The 24693-nt window shown below is 44.7% G+C and overlaps 1 protein-coding gene across 2 annotated transcripts in view; it reads left to right on the top strand.

The window, feature by feature from the left end:
• ARMH3 (armadillo like helical domain containing 3) overlaps nt 1-24693 on the top strand; it is a 772183-nt gene that overhangs the window by 70136 nt on the left and 677354 nt on the right. For both annotated transcript variants that reach the window (XM_085606447.1, XM_085606449.1), the window contains 2 exons: nt 1302-1358; nt 22682-22828. In XM_085606447.1, coding sequence (XP_085462573.1) covers nt 1302-1358; nt 22682-22828 — 204 coding nt within the window. The remainder of the gene's footprint in view (nt 1-1301; nt 1359-22681; nt 22829-24693) is intronic.

A 24693-nucleotide genomic window follows, 5' to 3' on the forward strand; every position in this document is an offset into this window, starting at 1 on the left:
CCCATTTTACTGACGAAGCTACGTCCCTGATGAAAGCAGGGAGTAGCATGACAGCCTATAGCTGTTGCTCTGTCTGATTTTGACGCTGTTTGCAATAGGAAGTTGGGTGATACAACAATAACAGTGCCCATCTTTAAGTGCAGTTTGTTAAGAACCGTATTCCCATCATAAGAAACTACCTCCTTCAGCTTGGCTTCCTTGCACGGTCAGCTATGTTTTCCACCACTCCCTCTCCTTTTCTCTAAACCACCGCCCCACGACTCCCTTGACAACTCCCTTCAGTACACCGCAGGGTATGCCAATCTTGACAGTCACAAAAGATTATATTTTATGTGAAGGATTGTATAACATGGTTGCAGATCTATCATTGCAGTTTATACACCTGCATTCGTGGGCTCCCTTGAGCTGCACTCCCTGCAATGTTTTTCTTTTACATTTCAGTAATGTGATTTGACCTAAAGTTATGTTATAGTTAGGTTTCTCATATGCATTTCTTCTCACTGACTTCTCAGAAATCTCATTGGAGATTACTGGGTGGTCTCCTTGTTGGGTGGTGAGTCGGGGTCTCATAATCTATAGCATTGTATTTGTTGGATTAATCAAATATGTTTCTACTACAAATCCTGAAATTGATGTAAATGGTTCATAACTACTGACGCACAATTGAAAATACTATACATAGCCAACAAAGATGCTTGTTTTGTTGTGGACGGTATATTTGAATGTTACATAACAAAATTTGTTATTTCCTGTGAATTGCATAATGGTAATGCCATACCCCCCCCCCCCCCAAAAAAAGAAGAAACCTTTAAAAAGACAATGCATCTGTTGTGCATGATCTGCTTTGTATTCCTCTGCCTAGGATCCACGAGGTCCTGGCTTTATTGCAGATGCAGCACCACTTAGTATCTAAGTTGAGGAAGAAGCAGTGAATTATTGTTTTCCATTGCCATAATGTTACACCTGTGACCCTGTGACCACCGGTGACCAAATATCTTAATCATCTGTCAGCTTGATGTACCAGCCGTGGTTGACCGCTTTGAAAATGTAACACAACGCCTCCGCTGCCTATACACGGGAAATCTTTGCTCAGAGTCTGTATTTACTTATAATGATGTTTTTATTATGATTTGCTTTTGGACATTAGAATGCATTATTTTGTAGAATAAGTTTATTCCTATTTCACACTTTCCGTATCCTGTGGTGTGTGGTACCTTTGTATCAATTGCACCTTTTACATTATGAGTAGAATTGTTTACACAGTTAACTTGATAATAATGAACTGTGAAATTTTGTTGTAGAAGGAAGACCCAACAAAAATCAACCCACGATTTTGGGAGGAGCTGTTTCTTTTGAAGGTATTTGTTTTTCAGAATCAATAAGTAATTCATGTTTTTTATGTAGTTCTTATGTAGAGTTCTTAAACTTCAAGACTGTTACTAAAAATATCACGTTTAAATCATTTTCTGAAATTTTCATTGCTTATTAGGATAGGTTCAAGGGTACGTACAAATATACTTGTTTTATTTAGAGATTGATCATGGAGAATTATTTTCTGCAGAAGAATTACAGCCCTAAATGGATTATGTGCATAGCTTATGTAGTTGAATGATTCATATAGTAAAGGCAGGTAAGACAACGAACCACCCCCCACCCGCTTTGTAAAGACTTGCAGTATAAAAGGAGCATATTGGGGGGTTGTTCTAATTGTTGTTTGTAATGTGCGTGGACACACTCCCTTTAATGCTTTTGATTGTATCATTGCATGTTTTTATATTCTTATGAAGCGGATCCTATTAACATCTGTTGTCATGTTTTGTTGAGATGTAAATTGCAGATGTATATATGCTTCATATTGCTAAACTAGTCTTTTAGCATTTGTGTGTTAACATTTAATACTGAAGTAAAAGTTGAGAAGGAGCTGTCTGATATTTGAGAAAATCCTATTTAAATTATAGAACACTACTTCCTTCAAGAGCTGCGTAGAAACAGGATAGTTAAAAATAAATGTCAAGCAAGGGTTGCTGCACGAATGACATTTTGCAGTTGGCGTGCGCCAGTGGTGCTGGAACAATTTTCAGAGTGGGGGCACTACCATTTATGTTACAACATTGAAGACAAAAGTGTTGCAAATGTATTCGGCAGGAGAGTGGTAAGGGTGCAGTGTTGCTGGAGGTACTTTTTAGATAACAATGTTGAAAATATATCACTAAACCAAGCTGTGGTAGCGCACTGACATTTACAGACACAGTTTCCACTAAAATGACTACTAAATATGCACAGACATACAGTTTTACTGATAAAACTATGCAGAGCATAAATGATAATCTATGGAAATCAGGTTTCAGCAAATATATCACCAAGTGTATTGATTTGTTATGCTCCTATTGAAACCTTTGTTTCCCTCATACTTCAGAATAAAAAAAAATGTGCTTCATTTTTCCTTTCCTAGTTGCTGTTATTATTTATGGTTCAAATTTGTCTTAATGATTTTATAATACAAACAGAAACTCTCACCTACATCCACTGCTGGCCAGGTAGGAGAAAGGTAGAAGGTGGGGGGAGCAAGAAAGCAACAGGGGGCTGCTTGTCCATGATAGCGGGGTGTGGGTGGAGTATGGGTGGTGGGGGTGGGTGTAATTCAGAAAAGGGTATGGGTTACGGTTTTTAGGATGCTCCTCGTCACAGACAGTTCGGTGGATAAAGCTGTGGGGTGTTACATGCGTGCAGCTCAAGGGTTTAGCGAGTGGTGTTTAATCCCATAGGGTCGCCGGCACTTGTTAATCGAAGCACACCTAGGTATGACGGGCAGGTGAGTTCACGGAATTCTTGCACCAGAAACTGGAGACATGGGCCCCACATTTTGTCAAACAGTGGGAGTTTCTTATCAATGACGGTAGTCAATTTCTCAATGCCTGACAGATCCCAAAGTTTGTGCAGCCAATCTGTGTGGGTGGGAGTTTTATCTATGACCCATTTAGCCAGACTAATTTGTTTACCATGCAGAGTGCCAAGGTAATGACCTTACCTTTGATTGAGCGCAGGGGGTAGGTAAAGGTGTTAGGGAGTCCTAGTATGATATAGCTGGACAGATTGGTGACATTGGTTTGGTATTTCTTATTAATGTTGTTCAACTCTTCTTCCCAGTATCTTTTAAGTTTAGTGCAATGCCATAGCAAGTGGGTCAGTGTTCCTGTGTGGTCACATCTGCGCCAGCAGCCTAGATTCCCCTATGACGCCATGAGGCCAATCTGGGCTGGGTGTAATACCAGTAATGTACGATCTTAAGTATAGTCTCTTTCCCAGCAGCACTATGGGAGGAAGAGTGGGCCCTGCGTAAGATGTCGGTCCATCCCTTTTGGGTGAAGGAGAATTCTAATTCAGATTGCCATCTATTCTGTTCAGGAGACTTGGTGGGCTCCAGATGGTGTTCAGAGAGGCATATATATCTGAAAGGATACCCTTGTTGTTATGGCGAGTGAGGAGCCACTTCTCAAATGGCCCATGCCACATAAGGGCGGACGAGGGTGTGGGTAACAGTGGCGTAGCGAGGCACTTTGCTGCCTGTGGCGGACCCTGCCTTAAAGAGTGGGGTGGGGGCTGCTGGTGATGTTTCCTGCGTTAGCCACCCCGCGGCATAGTCAAGAGTGGGGGCGGACTGCCCCCCCCCACCACCACCCCCTTGCTACACCACTGGTGGGTAACCTCATTTTTGATGGCTGTGTCATGCCACTGTTCGTCTCCTGGTATGCCTTAGCTGGCCTGAATTTCCCGGAAAATCCATAAGGTCCGAGTGGTCAAAGAAGTCTCCAACTCTTTTGCAATTCACCTCTTGCCATGGGAAAAATACCATGGCCTTCATTGCAGCTGGAAAAGAAGGGCTGCCTATAATGGGTGTGTAAAAGGAAATATGTGTAGACCGTTTCCGGGGGAGCTTGACCCTGGCCCACGTGGTTTTTTTTTGTTTTTTTGTTGCAGCCAGGGATCTTTCAGATGTGAATTCCTGCTAATATTTGATCAATGAAGCACTGTTATTTTTCTGTAAGGGGTCTGTTCCATTTCACCATGTACCATAGTTTGGCTGCCAGGTAATAGTGATTTAGGTGGGGAATCCTTAGTCCTTCATCCGCTAATGACAGGTAGGCGGTTTCCTGGCCATGCTCGTTTTCTTGCCAACCCATATGTACGTTTCTCTATTGGGCTCTGTAGTTACCCTAGCGCCCGTCGAGGTGGCTGGAGAGGAATTGTCTGCATAATGTAGAAGGTCTTCGGGAGGAGGATCATTTTAATAGCAGCTATCCTACTTAGCCCGTTGATGTTCCCTCCCTTCCACGTCTGCAAGCCGGTTCGGGTGTTTGCCAGCAGATCATTGTATTTGTGCTCTGCTGTTTTCTCTGCTGAGGGCTGATTTTTAAACCAAGGTAAGGCACCAATGGAGTCACCCATGGGAAGGGCAAAAGGAGTTCTAAAAGTTTGTCGCTCCAGGGGACGGCGATGTTCATGATTTGGGACTTTTGTAAATTAACTTTAAAGCCAGACACCCTGCCAAAGGCCTCCAGCTCCTGTTTAAGTACCGGAAGGGAGGTGTGTGGTTGAGTCAGGTCTAGCATAACGTCACCTACATAGAGCGCTATTTTATGCTCTAGGTGGGTAAAGGGGATGTTGGTGATTTGCATGGTTGTACGTACTCTCTCCGCCATCGGTTTCATATACAGGACAAATAAGAGTGGGGATAAAGAGCATCCCTGCTGTGTTCCTCCTACTATAGTAAAGGTCCATGAGGCCAATCCATTAGTTTGTACACATTCTGTGGGCCTTGGGTAATTGCACCAGACCCATTTCAGGAACCGGGCGCCTAATTCTGCCCCCTCCAATACCAGGCAGAGAAAAGGCCAATGCACCCAATCAAAGTTTTTTTGGGCAACAATCGATATTGGTAGTGCTGGCGTATGGGGGCGTCCCGTTTTATTGATGAGATGCAAAAGCCACTTTGTGTTGTCACTTTCCTTATCCTGATGTTGCTAATAAAGGTTTGTTTGGGTAGAAATAAATTCTTCTTATTAAAGTCAACCTTAACCACTGTGTTATGTTCTTAATTCTGAGTTTGTGCTTCTCCAGACCAAGGACTCTTAAAAAATGCCTAGCAGTATGGATGACCTGAATCCTACACCTTTTAGTCCCATTTGCCTTATGTAACATTTTCTATACACTGATTTACACACATATGGTTCATTGTCTCTGTATATGTGTGTAATGGAAAGTGCTCCGACACCTACACTTGTACAAGAGGTGCCATAAAACTGATGAAATACATGTGAGAAAGGGACTATGGAGAGATGGGTGGCACGGCTAGAGGGTGATAGTAAGGGAATCATTAAAGAGCCCCAGCAAAGATTGTTGTATCCTTGTGCACATTAACCTGTTCCGTGCGCGCGTCGGCCAACGGCCGTCGCTAGCACTATCTCGCTAGAGCTGCGCACGTCCGTTGGCCGACGCGGCCCCACCCACTCAATAAAACTCCCGCACCGCGGCGGTATTTGCGCCGCGGTTTAGGAGTTAAGGTCATTATTTACTATGCTTTAAAAGCTAGTACAATTAAATATATAATGACAAATATGTTTTATAATGCACCAATTTCCCCAAATCTGCTGGGGGGAAAACCGCCCCCTCCTTTGCAGTGATCAGGCTCACTCGCTGCATTCGCAATGCCCCATTCGAGGGCTGGTTTTGCAAAATTTACAAGGGCTGCTTTGGTTTCCGAGTCTGCCCTTGAACCAGCTTGATTGGAATCTATCAGGCCCTGCATATATGGATTAAGGCAAGCGGCCAGTCTGCCTGTAAAGGTTTTGGTGTCTACATTCAGTAAGGGTATAGGGCGATAGAAAGTGCAGTTAGGAGGAACTTTCCCTGGTTTGAGGATCACTGTGATGACTGCTGTTTTCATGGTGTTAGTAAGTGTGCCCGTGGCCCTAAATGAATTGTAGTCATGGGTGAGGATGGGGGCGAGTTGGGTGGCGAACAGCTTGTAGAAAGTGGGTGTAAAGCTATCTTGCCCTGGGGCTTTGCCTGGTTAGAGTTTAGCAGTTGCCACATGGACTTAATCCTCCTGGCTGTCTTCCTCCAGGAGGAAGGCGTCCTGCTTTGACAAGCGTACAGTAGGTGCTTTAGAGAGATATGTTGCAGCTTCATTGGAGTTTAGAGTCTCTGCGGTGTACAGGTCTTCATAGAAGCGCTTAAATACCTATGGTATAGCTGCATCTGTGCTCAGTATCTGTCCCGGGGGTTTGTGTAACTCCTGAATTCTACTTCTATGTTCTTGGGCCCTCAACCGATGCACCAGGAGCCTACCAGCTTTGTTGCCACCAGTTTAGTACCCCTGCTTGGTGTGAAGAAGGGCATATGCCTCCTTATCCGTGTCTAGAGTTTTAAATTGTTTTCTGGCCAGGGTGAGTTGCCACCTCACCTCACCCGACTGTGTGTTTTCCAGGTTTTTTACCAGGGTTTTTAGGGCTGTGCCTTTCTCTCTCCAGGATCTATTGATTCTTGTGGATATATGGCGAACCGTGTGCCTCAGAGGATTGCTTTCAGGGTATCCCACATAAGTGAGATGGAAGTATTCGGGTTGTCGTTTGTGGTTAGGAAGGTGGAAATTATTTCCTTGAGCTCTTTGACTGTAGATGCGTACGTTAGTAATTTGGGATTAAGGCACCATGTCTTGTGTGTCGTGGGTCCTTCTGGGACTGTCCGCACAATCGAGACCAGGGATTAGTCAGAGGGCGCTGCAACCCTAATCTCGGCTTGAGTAACCGCTGTGACAATGCGTGCAGTGGCCAGGAAGTAATCAAGTCTTGCATAGGTTTGATGTGTGGCAGAGAATAAGGTGTAGTACATGCTAGTGGGATTGCTTGAGCATCATATAGCCAATAGGCCTGCCTCCTGTAGCCAGTGCAGGCCCTCCGGGGTGAAGGCTCCAGTCTGCCTTATTCTTTGTGCCAAGCAATCTGTGAAAGTGTCTCGGACTAAATTGAAGTCTCCACCTAGCAGTATGTCAGTGTCTGGAGTGGTCAGTATCTTCCCCAAGGCGCTGAGTATGAACTTCTCTTGGTGTGCATTGGGAGCGTAAATGTTCGCTAAGGTAAAAGTGTGAGTGTGTAGTGTTATACGGAGGCAAAGGAGTCTACCTGGCTGCTACTCCTGTGTTTGGAGTACCTGTCTGTGAAAGGAGGAGACGAAAAGGATCACTACCCCACCCATCTTCCCCCTGTCTGTAGAGAAATATTTGTGATCAAACCAGCTAGATTTCATTTGCTTCCAGTGCATTTAAGTAGATGTGTTTCCTGCAACAGGCTGACATTGCACTGGGAGTCTCGAAACATGGAGAGGAGTGCTAGCCTTTTCGCCAGGGCATTGAGGCCCTGTATGTTTAGATTCAGTATTTTAATCATTGTGTGGACGTGTGCCTAGTGAATGGGATGTGAGGGACGTGTCTGCAGGACCCTTGGCTGGTTGTGCACCTGTTCACTTCTGTAGGTGCATGACTACAGAGAAACTGGTCAGCAGAAGGGGAAGTGGGAAAACTCAGGCTGGAACTGAGGAATTCAACTACTCCACCTATGGGTGTCAAAGCAACAGTGTGAACAGTGGTCGTTGCTCTGACCAAAGAGCGTTGCGAGGCACGTAGTAAGGGGGTAGAGACCAAACCAGCCTGAAAGATATTAAAAAACAGAGTAGGTAGACAGAGGGGCATATCTGGTTGTGGTATGCCCTTTCCAAATCAGTTCAGGCAATGTTTGTCCAAGAACTAGCAGTGTCCATTGTCCGAGGCCGGTGGGTCTGGGGCAGACTTGAGTAGGTGCAATCTAAGGACAAGTAGTTATATGTCTGTCATGGGGCACCTCGGTCTGGTGAGGACTCTTGGCGTTGGAGGTGGTGGATAAGACCAGAGCATTCTCTGCAGCATTCATCTGCTGTGGGCCTGTTGAGCTTGCCTGTGCATTTCCTGGACGAACAGGGGGACCTCCTGCCCGCTCTTGTGCATCCTGGTGTTTTGCGATGGGCGTCCGAGGGGACGGTCTCTTCTTGGTCTGTTTCCAGGCCTATAATCAATTTTGCTTACTCTTTGTTTCGTATCGTGTGTTTTTCCATGTTCCACGCGATGCTCAGGTGGAACCTGTGGCCCCACCTGTATTTAACACCATTTTCCCACGGGAAGGCGGTAGCAGATCTGAGCAGGCGGTGACGTTGCATTGAGATAGAGGATAGGTCCTGTTACAGCCATAGTTGCACATCTTCGAACATAATCGAGGCCCGGTCCCACACCGCTACCATGATGGCCTCGTTCTGGCATAATGGATGGACACATGTTAACATGTCCTGGGGCATACCTGGTGTACTTGCCAGTCTGCCCGCTATGTGCGCGGTCCTGAACCACCTCCTTTTCTGCCATGTCCGGTAGGATGTGACGGAAGAGGTGGGTGATGTATCCCTCCAAGTCCCCAGCGTCCGCCTGCAGTGGGACTCCTCTGATTCTCCTGTTGGATTGATTTTTAAGGTGCTCCAGGTGAATTTGCAGGTCTTGATGTTATCTTCACAGGTCCAGTTGCTCCCTCCAGTAGTATTAGAATTCCTTCTCCCTGACATCACTAGTTTTCTGCAGCGTATCCACCCTGCAGCCTATCTCCGTGATATCCTTCTTACCCTCTTTGATGTCCACAGTCATCTCCTCCCACAGAGCAGCTATATATGTCCAAAGCACGCTAAATCTCCCTCAGCCCGACCCTTTTCAACGTCTATATGGCACCGCTCGCCAACATCGTCCGATCGCATGACCTCAACATCGTCTCATACGCCGAAGACACCCAGCTGATCCTCTCCCTCACCAAGGACCCCGCTACCGCCAAAACCAACCTCCACGAAGGAATGAAGGCCGTTGCCGAATGGATGAACAGTCGTCTGAAACTGAACTCGGACAAGACGGAGGTCCTCATCTTCAGCTCCACCCCCTCCGACTGGGATGACTCCTGATGGCCGGCCACACTGGGAGCTGCACCGACACCCACCAACCACACACGCAACCTGGGGTTCATCCTAGACTCATCACTATCAATGACCCAGCAAGTCAATGCCGTCTCCTCCTCCTGCTTCAACACCCTCCGCATGCTTCGCAAGATCTACAGATGGATCCCCACCGGAACCAGAAGGACGGTCACCCAGGCCCTCGTCAGCAGCAGACTGGACTACGGCAAAGCCCTCTACGCGGGAACCACGGGCAAACTCCAGAAAAGCCTACAACGCATACAGAACGCCTCCGCACGCCTCATCCTCGACATCCACAGCCACATCACAGCCCACCTGAGAGACCTGCACTGGCTCCCCGTTAACAAGAGGATCACCTTCAAGCTCTTCACCTAGGCTCACAAAGCACTCTACAACGCCGGACCAGTATACCTCAACAAACGACTCTCCTTCTACATCCCGAACTGCCAGCTTTGCTCCGCTGACCTTGCCCTTGCCACTGTTCCACACATCCACAGAACGACCACCGGCAGCAGATCATTCTCCCACCTCGCCGCCAAGACATGGAACACCCTCCCCATCCACATGCGACAGACCCAGGACCTGCTGACCTTCAGGAGACTTCTCAAGACCTGCCTGTTAGAGCAGTAGCACCCACCCCCCCCCCCCCAGCGCGTTGAGAACCTCATGGGTGAGTAGTGCACTCTACAAATGCTCCGATTGATAGATTGGTTGATCGAGTGACTGGCGCCTCTGCCTCTGTGGTTCGTGGGACATCTGCGGTGGGGGTGAGGCCTCCCGGGTCTGGTTTGTCTTCTTGGCTGAAGGCTTGGGCAGTAGGTCTCTCAGGGTGTGAAGTCTTTTTTTGGGCCTGTGACCTGCCATATTGTTAGCGTTGTGAGGTTGTTTCTCATGGATTCTGGTTTATTTAGTGTGCCTTAGCGTGCGTAACCCAGGAGCGTTGGTGTCGGGTTGAGTGATATGGATGTCGGCGGGCAGTCTCTCCCAACTCATTGTAGTGGTTTGCTGTCTCCTGTGGCTGTGTGGTGCCTCACCGCCTCTGCCAGCACCTACCTTCCCAAACTTCAAGCGGTGGCCTCACGGTGAGAGGCTTTTTTAGCAACGTCCAGTGGTCCGCAGGGGTTGGGGGGTGGTACAGGCCTCCCTCGTGGTACTCCCTCCGATCTGAGACCTCTTGGTGCCAAAGTTGGTGTCGTGGGGCTGCGACCAATGCAAAGTGGTGTAGTGGTCAATGTCCCCTTCCCGGTATGCTACTCTGTGGGACAGGTGTTTGATGAAGGACTGCTCCCCTTCGCTCAGCTATGTACTGACTACCCATTTCCCAAAATGGTGAGTGTGCACTACTTCCAGGTTCGCCACTGGCTGCTACACCCATCCGTCCGCCCAGAAGCGCAAAGACTCCTGATATCCTTTGAGAAATGGTTAGTGACCAAAACATCAGATAAACGCCTAGTTACTGAATTATATGGTATCCTGAACGCCGCACCAACCGATTAAAACGGAGGGACAAAGGAGATGGGAATTGGAACTGGGCAGGCAATTAACACAGAGGGAATGGGAGAAAGTGTTCTATAGTGCAAGCCATACTGCCCACAGCATGGCCAGTGTCGAGACAGCCACCAAGATAGCTACATACAGGTACCTTTTGCCAGTACGACTCCACAAATGCAACCCAAAGCACATCACTGTTGCCGTTGAGGATGTGGTTCCCCTGGAACACTGCTCCATTTGCTGTGGGACTGCCCTGAGATTATACACTATTGGGATGCAACCCTCGATGACATTGATACGTACCTAGACACACAGTTGCCAAGATTTCCTGCCTACATGTTCTAGGCCTTCCTAATGTACTCACCTTTCCACTTAAATCCCGCTGTGGTCGGCAGATAGGGTTGGCTCTCAGTGCAGTGCTCCAGAACATTCTTACACACTGGGCACAGGACACATTCCGACACCCCATAGGTGGCTGCATCACATATGGTATATTTTAGAGATGGAAAAGTTTACACTTACCTTGACAACACAGAGCGAATCCTTCCAAGATCTTTGGCGTCCATATATAGGGCTTCTTTCAGCAGAATTACAGGAACGCACCTGGCCCAAGTATTTGCGCTTCTTGCGCTTGATAGATGTTACTACCCCTACACAACTGCCAGAAACTTCTTAAGTTGACCATCACTGTGTACTATTGGGCCACAATGATTATGACACACCATGATGAACACCGGTGGAGGGAGTGGGTCCGGTCCCTTTTTGATTTGTATGTTAATGTTAATATTATGAGTGACAGTTGCGAAGAGCAATGCTATGCTTTGTATCTTGCTGGTTTCGGTTTTCCCCCTATTTCGAAAATGCTAATAAAGAAGATTTGAACCATAAAAAACGACAAGCCGGACTTTCTCTGCTCAAAACACCCATTTGGAACAACTATGTCAGTGCGTATGTTTCTCCATCTCCAACACGCCCCCCCCCATTTCTTGAAAATCAAAGCGAGAATTTGTAAATCTTATCACTTGCGTGGTGTCGTTTGTGTGGTGTGTACCGTCATGAGGCACACGATTTGCACTTGTGTACCAGTCATGATGGCCCCAAAGGCTGTTCATGGATATTCTATAGCACAAGGACCATGTCATTTTGTGTTGTACTGTTGTTGCTCGCAGGGTTCAGACTTGCTTCTCTAAAATTAGGTAGGCGTGCTTGACCTTATATACATATTACAGTCCCTCTAAAAACAAATGTTCAAACTAGACAAGGGCTAGCAGAATATTAACAGTTAAATACTGCTGACATCTGCTCACGTTGATTTAAATAGAAAAATGACTATTAAGTGGTGATGCTGAAACTTACAGATACTGCCTTCCGATGTCTCAAGATCATGAGGGTGTGTGCCGACTGAGAGCAGCCAAGAGCCTGATCAAGTTCCAAAACGAGGGAAGGAGGTGTATTGACTTTCCTTACAAAAACCAACTAACCTAACCAATCCTGGAGCTGCTCTCATGATGTTTTCAGCATGAGAGAAGCACCAGGGTTGATTGGAGCAGGCAAACCAGCACTTCTTTTGAGACTAGGGGCCTGGTCTGCAATCCGCTCGACTGTTTAAAACAGCTCAGATTGTTGCTGTCTGTAGTGCGCATGTCGAGCTAGCCATCTCAAGACAGCCGGCCAATCTTACGTGCACTCCGCAATTAACACTTTAGGGAAGTCACCCCCTGTTGCCAATCAGCAGGAATAACCGCTGCTCCCGCCCTCACACTCGAGCTAGAATAGTGGCGCTTTATAAAATGGTAATGACCATTTTATTAATTTACATTGGCTTCTGCGTTTGCAGCAGACAGGGCGACGCGCCTCCGCCTTCAAGGAGGAACCGCCACTGACTGCATTTAGCAGGCTTTGCACAGATAATTATATTTCTGTCACCCCTTTTGGAGCCCCTCTGATCCATTTGTTACACTTTCTAGAACGATTCTGCGGATCTTGAAATATTATGAGCTGTTCTCCTAGAGTTATACAACATGTTCTGTGCTCTTCCTCTGTTTCCACTGCTCTTTCATCGAGGGAGGTCTCCAACTAGTGCAGTCTCTTCCTCCAGCGCTTTAACTTCTGACCGTATTTCTTTCAGACCTTGCCTTAGTTCTGTTCAGATCGTTCTAACTTCTTCCTTCATTTCTAGCATGAAATGCTTTTTTATCAAATTCCTTGGTTCCTTTTCCTGTTCAGTTTGTTCTAGTCCTTAATTTTCTCCCTGTTTAATGCTGCGAGTAGTTTGTCTTTTTCCTACCTACTTGTTGAAGGTTTTCTTTTTATTTTGGAGTTCTTTTTATGCCTTCCAGTCTCCTTCTTGCGGGGTACATTATCTTTTTGCCAAGGGGTCGCTATTTAGAGCTCAGTTCTGTCACGCCACAGTGTTGTGCACACAACCTGCACAGGTCGCCTCACTTCACAGAGAAGCGACATGTAGTGCTGTACCTGTATTTTACTGCCTTGCAGCAGAAATTCAGCCTTTGTCTACTGCTCTGTCTCTGTGAGTAGAGTGGTGCCGATCTCTACAGTTTTTGCATGTTGTTTTCTCCACAATCTCCAATGTGCGTTATGACACTATTTTATGCAGCCTCTTTGTCGCTAGATACAGTTCACGACTTACTTCTAAGTGTCGCCATCTTGGACTGTCTATGCCTAAGATTCCCTGGTCACTGTTCCTCTGTGTCTTGCAATTTTCCTTTAATAGAAATTGTCCTTCAAGCATTTGTTCTTCATCCCCACCATTCACCACATCACTTGGTTAATCCCACCGACAGCCCTGTCTCCGCTCTTGAAACACTGCATTACCCGAGGCCGGTTTTCAGACTCATAGGGACAGTTTCACTGTACTTACTTTACTTCACGACGGTCTATCTCCCTGCTGCACCAAAGAGGTTATCGCCGGGCGCACAGTACCTGCAAGGGTGCCAGAGTTTGCTTGGTGTTCTCCATTGCTCCAGGTCGTCATCTTGTCTCGAGGAGTTTGGCACTCTGTGCTGTCAAAATTCATACTCTCAGCAGTTGCAGCCAGTCAGCCCCTTCACCGGACAGTGTCAAGACTTCAGGCTACACGTCTTGCACCATCTTGGGCCTGGCTCCATCCCCAATTTATTTTTTTACCCAGTCACTGAGCTATTGTACTACTTAATTAATTAGGTCCCGTTGTACACATTTTTTGTGGTCGTTGGTTTGTGACTGAAACTGCGGTTGTAAACCATTGATGAGTTACTGACCCACAAGTTGGGGTAGCAGCTGCTTCGCAAAGGGGAAGGTGTCCCAATGGGGACGCTTGTGCCATTTGCCCACTGTGAACATTCTCCACCAACACACGTTTAACGATTCTTGCCGGATGTTCCCTACAGAAGTGGAAAGAAGGTAGAAATAAAACCAGCATTTGCAATGCAATATGTCTCGCCTTTACAAGAGTTTGAGCTATTGGCATGGTAAATGACAATGTCTTTTATTTGTGTGTTGTTTTTAAAACAGCTAGATAAGAGGCATTGTTGTTTACAATGCCAATAGCTTAAACCCTTGTAAATGCGAGACCTTTTGCATTGTAAATGTGTTTGTGCTATAAACATTTTAAAAAGCGTTAGGATAGAGTGTGTCCTGCCTGCAGCAGCAGGCAGGACACAGCTATTTGAGAAAAGAGTGCTTGGAGGCTGTAATTGAAGCTTACCGAGTGACAACACTTGTAACAGGGGGTGTCGCCATGGGAGGTTTTAAAATGAGACAATGAACAGCCACAGTTTACAGTGGACAATGACACAAGTCAATGACAAATCTGGGCAAAGAGTAGGCGGAGCTTCAAGTCCCTACCTGAACACCGCATGCCTTGCAGTGCAGCGCATACACTGCCTAGGCTCGACCTAAAAAGGGGTTTGGGAGGATAAAGGTTTAGGTTTCCAATTGAGATTGTTAATGCTTGATTTTTGCCACATTCATTATTGTAAACATTTTCAAGAAATGCACGTGATCTTCAGATTGTTTCTGTAACAGTGAGTTAAGATTCAATTTCTAAGCATGCAGAAGTGTTCATATTTTTGCATATACATTATACATCAAATATTGAATAAAGTAATGAAAATGCTCTTTAAACGTCAGACTACATTTATGTGCATAAGCGTGCATACAGTACCAAAAACCTGTAGCCTTAATTTATTGCTGCCCTTAAGTACAAAAAGTAAAAACAAATGTAATCAAGTCACTTACAAGATATTCATGTCTTCCGTTGTGTTTATCTGCTTTGCAGTTATTTGAGAAATGCAATCAACCTTGCTGTTAGTTGTAAATTTGTAGCCATAAAACAAACTTTACCTGCCTCGTTGAATGACCTTGCACCCACCTGGAGTAATATTGCTCTTAACCACGGTGTGCCTGCTGGTAGTAAACTTTTACACATGCACACCAAATGGGTGATGATTTCTTTAAGTGCCTCACATAACCACCAGCATCCACAAAAAAGCACATTTCAGCTTTTTGAAACTATAATTCTACCCAAACCTGAATGTGCCCATCTCCACAACCTTATTAGGTATTTGATATATAATGCATCCAAGACTAATGATTGTTATAGTAGTCCTGCCTCTAGCAGAATTAGGGTTAATACATTTCAAATGAACGCCTTTGCTTTTATCAGGTTGGATACTGGTAGCAGTTTTGTTTCTGAATGCTAGTAGACCGTAGGTCAGTTCAGGAAAAAATTGTGCTTTTAAAACTCTTAAGGTATTGGGCATAAAGAACTAGTCAATTTGGTATACATTTTTTAATGCAAAGATGAGGATTTCGACCTTTTTATAGCGCTCATTAAGGCTTCATGGCTGGTGATGTCCAGGGAAACTCTCAGAAACGTACATACTTACTGCCCGTTATGCCATCTGGCATATAGAGCAGCACCGAAAGACCTCCACTTCTGTCTGTCTTTGGGAAGTTTCTGTATGGTGCGCCAGCTGTGGTTGAGGTTCTTAATTTCTGTTTCCGAAATTCACCTCCAGGTGTTCTTTGGTCTGCCTCTCTGCCTTTTGCCTTCTGGGTCCAGTGGAGAGCTATTCTTGCGATGATGTGGCCTATGGCGTGTCCTATCCATCTTTTTTTCAGAATGATGGTGTCTCTGCCATTTGCTTTGATGTGGTGTGCATCTCCTTGTGTGGAAGCTGGCAGTTTGGTTATATTGCTTTTCGTCCTTCACCAACATTTTGATCCATTCAAGAGTGTGGCCAGAATACAGCTATGGTAACCCCTCACCTTGGAGGGTACGGAGATGACCTCCTCAGGGTTTCGCTACTTTGAAGTGGTCCAGGGGCTTGTGTGTCTCAGTGCCCTTGAGAGCTACGCTGGCGGGAGCTTAGTCTTGTGGCAGGTTCACCCAAGCCGTGCAGATCAAGGGGTAGAGACTAGACGAAGCGCGATCCACTGGTCCTCCAGGTTTGAGGGTTGGGCACAAGGCTAACAGCCTCGTCCCATTAAAAGTGTTTGTTGCAGGAATATTAGCAAGAACAACTAAAAACATGTTGGACAAATTCTTATCTAATCTAATTAAGTCGAGTTTCCTGTTGAAAGTGCTTTGCCACCTGCCAAACATTAGATTCCTGTTTTTACCTAAATTTTACAATACATTATTTTGCCTATTGTCATCGCTAAGAGCATGAAGGGAAGGTTGTAAACCACTGGGTATGGTCCAGAACAACTGTGTCATCCAGCGTATTGCACAATATTTGTGTGTAAATTACCACGTTTAGGCAGACCTACTTTAAGCTCTCTCATGCTAGCCCCCATATCTGCATTGTAAAGGTTAAATAAAATGGGCCTAACACACAAGCTTGCTTCAGGTGCTGATTTTCTTAAATATTATTTTGGTCATTTTGGTTCGGACACCCTTTTTGGGCTCTAGTCACAAAAATAAAACATTAAAACTCCATCAAAGATCTGCATCTCTGACAGAGTGTACTTGTTGGGTTAATTTGCTATTTAGAAACATTCCCAGTATTGCCCCTGAAAATCTCTGCCCGGCGCAGTTTTCCGGGCATATTACTGGGAATGACGTGACAACACCAAAAGGCTCCTGATCCCACTGAGCTGTGTTTACCACAGCGAACAATGCCACAAAGGGGGAAAGGAACCACCTTGCAGATGCACATTTTTTGTTTTTATCTGCAGGGGAAAAAAATCCCTGTGGAGAAAGTGCTTTCGTTCACTCCCAGCAAATCTGGGGTTGAGCCTATCCTCTTCCTCTCCTAGGAATTTCTACGTTGGAAACCGTAAAACATGTTTTTAACGGTACCCAAGCTTCCAGGACAAATCAGGCCGCGGAATGCCCTTTTCACATCTCTTGAGTCATGTTTGCTACTTCTAATTTCTCTGCCATGATGATGGTACCTTAGGCCAAGTAGAACATGGGATGCTTCTGGCTTCATCGGGCCAGATACTGTGTGACTATTCTAAGAATGTGCCAGCTCGTCTGCTCATGAAGCCCTCCTTGTAAAGATGGCAACGTGGTCCTTACGATGGGGTGCATCGTCCAAAATATTGTGAGGAAATGCTACCGGCACTGAAAGCCTTCCTGCCAGAAGTCAAATCCAAACTAGTGATGGGTCACATAGATCCCGCTACTGTTCTATACATTGTGATGAAATGGAGGATTGTACTCTGCATAGCTCGGCTAGTCGGCTATAGTTCTATTCGGGCCACACCTGGAACATGGAATCCTCTTATCAAGTTTTTGTGACTTTTAGAAGCAATAATTCTGAACAATAATTCTCGCCGAGTGGCAGCCAACTTCACTGTTGTCTGATAGATAATGTCAGTCAGTGTCCTCTGTTACAGTGGGGCTCTGCCTTCTTTTGGCGTCTTCGCACACTCCATTAGGGCTAAGGTGGTGTCAGTTTCATTCTTCAAGCATTTACCTGTCTGGGACCTATGAAAGGAGGCTATGCATGCGACCACACCCACAATCTATGAAAGTAGAACCTTGGAGGCTTCTTAAAGCAATGCAAGACTTGACTTGAAGGTTTTCTTGTGAGCTGTTTGACCTGTTTCCCTAAATGTAAGCAATTTCAACCAGTTCTGCTTATTACTAGTAATTTTTTTACAGATGTGAAATGAGTTGTAAGGCTGTACGTACTCCCGGTTTAAATGTCCTCACGTACAACATTTATATAGTTACTTTCTATATTCATAGCTCTCATTAAACACAGATCTTTCCCACTTCAATAAATAAATGTGAAAAAAAGTGCAGTTATTTGCAGTATCAGTGGCCTCATTGATGATCATAGTGGTAATTGTATATGTTATGTTACATGTCGTTGTCATGCTGTCATCAATGATGCAGTTGCAGAGGTACTACACAATGCTGTGCGATGTGCTGTATTTCGAATTATGTACCTATTAATGACATGAATTTCAGTTTTTTTTAGGTTTTGAACTTGAATGTCCCTTCAACTAAAAGCGAAGTTTTTCAGGAGCTTTTTGAATTCTTGATAATTTACTGCTTTCCATAGGCAATCCATATTGTCCAGTAACATACGTGTTTTGCTGAATTGTTGCATTTTATTTTGATATATTTTAACAGGCCGTCCTTTTTTAGGTATCACCTGCAGACAGCTTTTAGCCGAAAGACATCTTGTGGCTGATATCAAAAACTTAACTAGCCTTCTGCTTTCCATCGGTTGGCTTTTCTATCATTCTTATTTGGTTGCTTCTTATTCATTGGTTTCCCTTCCACTTCTTGAGCTAGTCCCTGCTCTGGAGAATAGCTTCTTTACCATCCTTCTGATTGGATTACTTGTATGCTTCAACTTCTTGCATTCAGGGAACACCTTTTTCCTTGAAGCACTCCATGAGAGTGCATGCGCTTTCTTTCTCTCTTCCCTATGGGATCTGCGCTGCTCTGTTCTCCCTCCACCCAAGCTTGTCCATTTTTGCCTCCACTTGCTCTCACTTTCGTGAGTTGCTTCTTCTATCCCACACCTTTTTGCTTGCTTCTTTTACCATGTCTGTTGCTTAGCCCACCTGCCTTTTTATTTATTTTTATATTTATCCCCTTCAGCATCGACTTTATTTATCGCTCCACCTGTTACTCTGTTGCTCACCCACCTCTTGCAGTGTGTGTATGTATATATGTTTGTTTTTGACTTTGTTATTTTAAATGTCTTTGCAATAGTAAAAATTGATGGTTTTCTATGTACTATTCCGTGTGGCATCCGCCATTTTGGAATGGTAAATAAAAAAGAACTAAATGGTGCCCAAGTCGTTCCATAGGCGTGTGCAGGAATTGAGGTGCATGTCCACGCATAAATAATTATGTGGCCCTCAGCGCATTTCTTTTTGCTAATGCTGACAAAGAGCAATGGCGAAACCAACAAGTCCAAAAAGTGGCCTTTTTGGGTTTGCCGATGCATCTTTTGCTGGTACCACTCTCTCTAAACCCAGTCTCCTCCATTATTTGCTAGGCAAAAGGCATGGCTTTCCATTCGTTTGTCACTCTTAATGTGCCTAGTCTCTCTCTCTCTCTCTCACTCTATATCGATCTCTCTCTCTCTCTCTCTCTATATATATATATATAATCTACTGGCAGTTAGGACCGAGTTTCCATAGGAAATCTGAAAATTCTATTTTGAATAACTTTGGCGCCGGTTGACGAATCCTCGCAAAATTTTCGAAACTAATGGGCGCTCCGTTCAACTCCTACCCTAAAAGTCTCGGGGTGATTCATCAAGCGGGGGCCGAGAAAAAAGGGGGGTCCCAAAACGCGTTTTCCCCATGCATTTTTCCATAGGACCTTTAGTCGCAGGTACAGCCCGAACGGCTGAACAGAATTACTTGAAATTTGGCAGAGAGGTAGTCCTCCGGTCAGGGAAGTGCCTTTTGCAGGTCTGGTGTCAACCTGTTCAGTAGTTCCTGAGAAAATGGCATTTAAAAGCATATAAATATCTATAAGCGCGCACCGTGCGTGCACCCTAACGTGCGCGAGCGTAATTCTGATTGGTGGATACATGTTAGTCAACGTTCGAATCGGTCAAAATCAGGAAGTGTCGGCCGCCATTTTGTTTGTTTTTAGTGCGAGAGTGAAAAAGGAAGGTGGCGAACGTGAAAAGGGGGCAGGGTAGAGGGTTCCTGACCCCCTAGCCTTTGTCAGGGGGTCCCTGAAGGACCCCGAAGGCAGAAATGTTTTTTTAAAAAAAAAATTAATTTTTTTTTAAAAAAAAATTGCGGGGGTGCGCGCACCGTGCGCGCACGGTGAAAAACAAAAAAAACAAAAACATTTTTTTTAATACGTAGTTTATTGTAAAATAAATATATAAAAAAAATAATAATACATAAATAAATTAGCATTTAAAAAACCGTACAAATTCACTGAAAAAACCATAGGTTTCACACACGTTATAGTTAGGAATTAGCATTTAAAAAACCTTGCAAATTCACTTAAAAAACCATAGGTTTCACACATGTTATAGTTAGGTGGATATTTCACTCGTAAAAAACCAATGAAATTCCCCCGTTATAGTTAGTTCAGATAACTATAACTCACGCGACCGCCACTCTATCACAAGGATGATGTCATCAGTGATGTCATGAGTGATGCCACTGACCATGTCATGAGTGATGTAATATGTGACGTCATGAGCAGTGGATTGCGAGCGCGCGAGTTATAGTTATCTGAACTAACTATAACGGGGGAATTTCATTGGTTTTTTACGAGTGAAATATCCACCTAACTATAACATGTGTGAAACCTATGGTTTTTTAAGTGAATTTGTATATATATATATATATATATATATATATATATCTCTTATATATTCTTTGTACTTCCTGTGCCCTGGCTTGCACTGTTCCTGTACCCCTCTTCCCGCTGGTGTCTGTCTCTTCTGCCTCTGACTGTCTTGCTCTGCTGCTTATGTCACTTGTTCACGCTCTTTCCCATCTATCCATTGTCCCTTCTCATTCCCCATGATCTATTCTGACTCACCGCATGCATTTATAAGGCTGCAGCACCATTTTTAAGTTCTACATTTTCTTACGTTGGATTTACATATACAAACAGAACAATTGATGGACAGAATGCATAACAATGTCATACATTCACCCCAGTACAGAGATCTGGGCCTAAATCCATCGTTTTTACTCACCATGCCATTCCAGTTTGGATCCAGCCATATGCAAATCACTCTTGACCCGGTGACCAATGGGAACAGTCCAGCCCGAACTGCGAGGCCAGGTCCTCCCTGAACTGGAAACAAGCATCCTAGGACCAGTATCGGGCTTTCAGCCGTCATCAGCCAGGATAGCTTGACTCTAGTGGCATGGAGAGCACGGGACCCACGTCTGGGCATACCCGTCTCTCTTGGGGTGACAAATGCAAAAAAAACAATTGATGGACAGAATGCAGAACAATGTCATACATTCACCCCAGTACAGAGATCTGGGCCTAAATCCATAATTTTTTTGCTCACCATGCCATTCCACTTTGGACCCAGCCATATGCAAATCAGTCTTGACCCTGTGCCCAATGGGAACAGTCCAGCCTGAACTGCCCGGCTAGGGCCTCCCTGAACTGGAAACAAGCAACAAGGACCTGGCTTGGCAGTTCGGGCTGGACTGTTCCCACAAGGAACAGGGTCAAGACTGATTTGCATATGGCTGGGTCCAAACTGGGGTGGTGAGCAAAAGAATGATGGATTTAGCCCATATCCTTGTGACTGGGGGTGTGTGTTTGCACTGTCCAGCATTCCGTTCATCAATTGTTTCTTTTGCATTGGATTTACATATAGTCACAGAAAAACTAAAGTAAATTTGAAGTTAAAGTTAACTTCTTGTTAATAGTGGGGAAAACAACCTAGAAAGATGGGAAATTAACAAATTAGATACCAACTTTAGCTCTCACCCTGTTTTCATACGTGAAAGGTGAAAATAACATATGAATGATCGACTGAGTTAATGTTTTTTAAAATGTGTAAGGGTTTGCATATCCTCTATAGAGATATTTCAATAAATTATCTGCCTGTGGTACTTCCCATGTCCCACTGTAATTGGGGTATTAGTTCTTGATATATGAAAGTGTAATTATATCCATATGTATTCCTTATTTTCTTGAAATGTCTTTTCATTAAAACCACATCCCCCATCCATTTGGGAACCTTGCATATACACTCTCTCAAAAGAGCATCAAAAAGGGGAAGCTTGTATTGCAGAAAACCACACTCTAGACAAAGAAAATGAACATCCAAACACATATTTACCCCCTCAATTGTAAAACCACTGGTCCCACCTGCATCAGGCGGGAGGCTAAAATGGGAAGCGAGAGGAGAGAAGGGCAGTGAAACCCAATTCAACAGCACTCCAACAGTGCCTCATCACTCCATTCCTGTCACTAGTCAGCCATCCTGCTTTGTACCCATCCTTACCCCCGTACATCTTACCTTCCTGTTAACTTCAGTTTTTTTGTTGCACGTGGATTTAGAGAGAAGCCTCTTCACTTCCAGGGTAGACTTCCAGGGTGGACCCTCCAAAATAAGAATGTGCAGCACATTGCACTCAGCGGATCTCTATATCTGCCATGCTGGCTTTTCCTTTGCAGTAGTTTGTGAACAAAGGTGTTTAACCATAATCGGGAAACAACTGGTTAAACCCGTGCAGTAAAGTCACACTACGTAAGTCTCGTGATACGGCCCCAGTGTTTTCTTCTGGAAGTCTGAGAGGCAGTACCAGTTTTCTGAATGTCCATTACGCTCTAATGTAGCAGCAGTACCTTTGCACTCTATTAATAAGGGTGTGATTCTGTGTTTATTAGCACACCTGTTCCAAATAACATGTTATTGGGCCACAAGGTAAAAACCGTGGTTTACTGCAACAGATGAACTGCAAATTAAATTGAAAAAAGAAAATAAACTTGAGATTGCACTTTTCAGATAACCCATGCTCACAGTGATCCACTCCGTTGTTAAGAACAAGTGATGCATCCTTTAGTAAACCATGTGTATGTGTGTGTATGCCTATATATATATATATATGTTGCTTTTGGTCTTTCAGATCTAACGTGTCGGTTGTTCATTTTTGTTATTATAAAGGTAATTAGGTAAATTCATTTTTATTTCCAACAAATGTTTTTTTTTATTTTTATTTCGAACAGGTGAACCTGGAGTACCTTGAAGCCAAGCTGCAATCGCTAGATGGAGAAGAACTAATGAAGATAAAAGATAACATTAACAGTCTGTTCCAACACTGCATCCAGGCTTTGGGAGAAGAGCACCAGATCACAGTGGTGAACGCGTTACAGGTAGCATTCAATAGCATTTGACATCACGTTCCTACTTCTCTTACAGGTCAAGGACTGAATACTTTGTGACTTGTATTTATACATGGGTAGAGGGGGGCCATCCATGGTTGACCAAGTATGAGCCATGGTTTATCTTGGAATTTAAAAAAATAATTTCTCCACTGTGAAATAGTGTCTAGTGAACACTTACTAACTGTGCTTAGATCACTGAACAGTATGCGAAGAATCCACTCCAGAGCAAGAGAGGTACTGTCTGACAAATTTAAACGGGGACTTCTGCCTTCATTGTGAGGCACTGTATTAAATAAGGGTGACCAAGCTCTTTGTTCAGTACCATAATTTCATAGGCTGTTCTGCCCGCATATAATTATTTTCCCTTAGTAGCAGATGACTGTTTGACAACAGGTGCAGTTTTATGGTCATTGTTCACTCATAAACGTTTGTGACCCTGGATTTAACCAGCTTTCAAACCGAATCCTAGCTAAGCAGAATGATAGTGGTGCCTTGGGCTAATTCATTCTTCCGGATGACTGTATGGCGTCTGCCTAAATTTAAGTCAACCAAACCATTGTGAAATAAGTTCTGTACTTTGGTGTTTGGTTACTGGGTAGAATTGACTGGATGTCTAACCAATGATTCACCTTCAGGTGCTCTCTAGCATGGGATAACACTGCTCCAACCATGACCCTTTTATCGAATACTGATACCTCTGTCCTGAGGAGGGTTGACTTTGGTCCTTCTCTGGCCCTAAAGAGGAGGGCATGCTCTCCTCTCTTGGTCTGTCTGTCTCTCTCTTTCTTGCCTCCCTAAAAGCAAGAGTACAGACGAAAGAATAGGAATATGAGCAAAGACTGCATTCCATTCTGGGTACCTTTCATGGGTGTCACGCAGTCTACACTTTCAGGAGTCTCGAGTACTTGAATGTTGTCAGGATTGGTTTTCTCAGGGATAACCGCAGATTTTTCACCTTTGAACATTTCACAATGCTCCAGACTACATCCAGAAATGTTTTTGTAGCAGTGCACTCTCGTGCTGCTAGGTGTCATCGTACGGCTCTGTGTGTGCTCTATGCCGCCATGTAAGTGACAGAGCGGAGCCATATATAAGCATCACTCATGCACACTGATAAAAGCTCCTTTCTTTTTGCGCCTTCTGGGATGGATCTGAAGCTCTGCTGCTGAAATTGTCGGTCACCCAAAAGTGATTTGAGATTCAGAGGTGAAACTGTATGTCGCCGAACACATGAAGAAATTGTGACTTTCATCTAGATCCTGCTTCCATTCTAAGTCATGGTCTTGGAGACTGTACTGGGACTTTCTCCGCTCAAAGACCTCTGGTAAGTCCAGGTCCCAAATGCAAGCATAAAAAAGTGACTCCCAATTCCGAGCAGAAGGCGCAAATGCATTAACATTTAAGTCGCTCTTCTTCAAGGTTGCCAGCCACTGAGACAATTCTGCAGCAGAACCGAATGTGCCTTGATTTTCCCTAGCCGTCGTGGACCCCACAAAAGATTAAGGTCTTCAAGTAGGCCTTTTTTTTAGATATTCAGTTTGCTTCTGGCTTCCTCTAGCATGCCTTTGAGCTCCAAGAAACCTGGAGAGCCTTCAGTCAGGTTGGAGCCAGCAGGTCCCTCCCAGGTGCTGTCTATCTCCTTGGATCTCATACTGGACCCTTATCAATTCCTGTACACACTTACAAGCCTAGCCTTACGATCCACACAAGTATCCACCACTTTGCTGCTGGCGTCCACTCTGCCAGTGCTGAATGATGATTCCGACGCCGACACCCATGTCGGACCCTGAGGCAACATCGGGCCATGCTCGACTGATGCCATCTAGGAAATTACACATGTGCAACCAATTGTC

The sequence above is a fragment of the Triturus cristatus genome, chromosome 1_2 (genome assembly GCF_964204655.1).
Source record: "Triturus cristatus chromosome 1_2, aTriCri1.1, whole genome shotgun sequence".
In the NCBI taxonomy this organism is placed as follows: domain Eukaryota; kingdom Metazoa; phylum Chordata; class Amphibia; order Caudata; family Salamandridae; genus Triturus; species Triturus cristatus.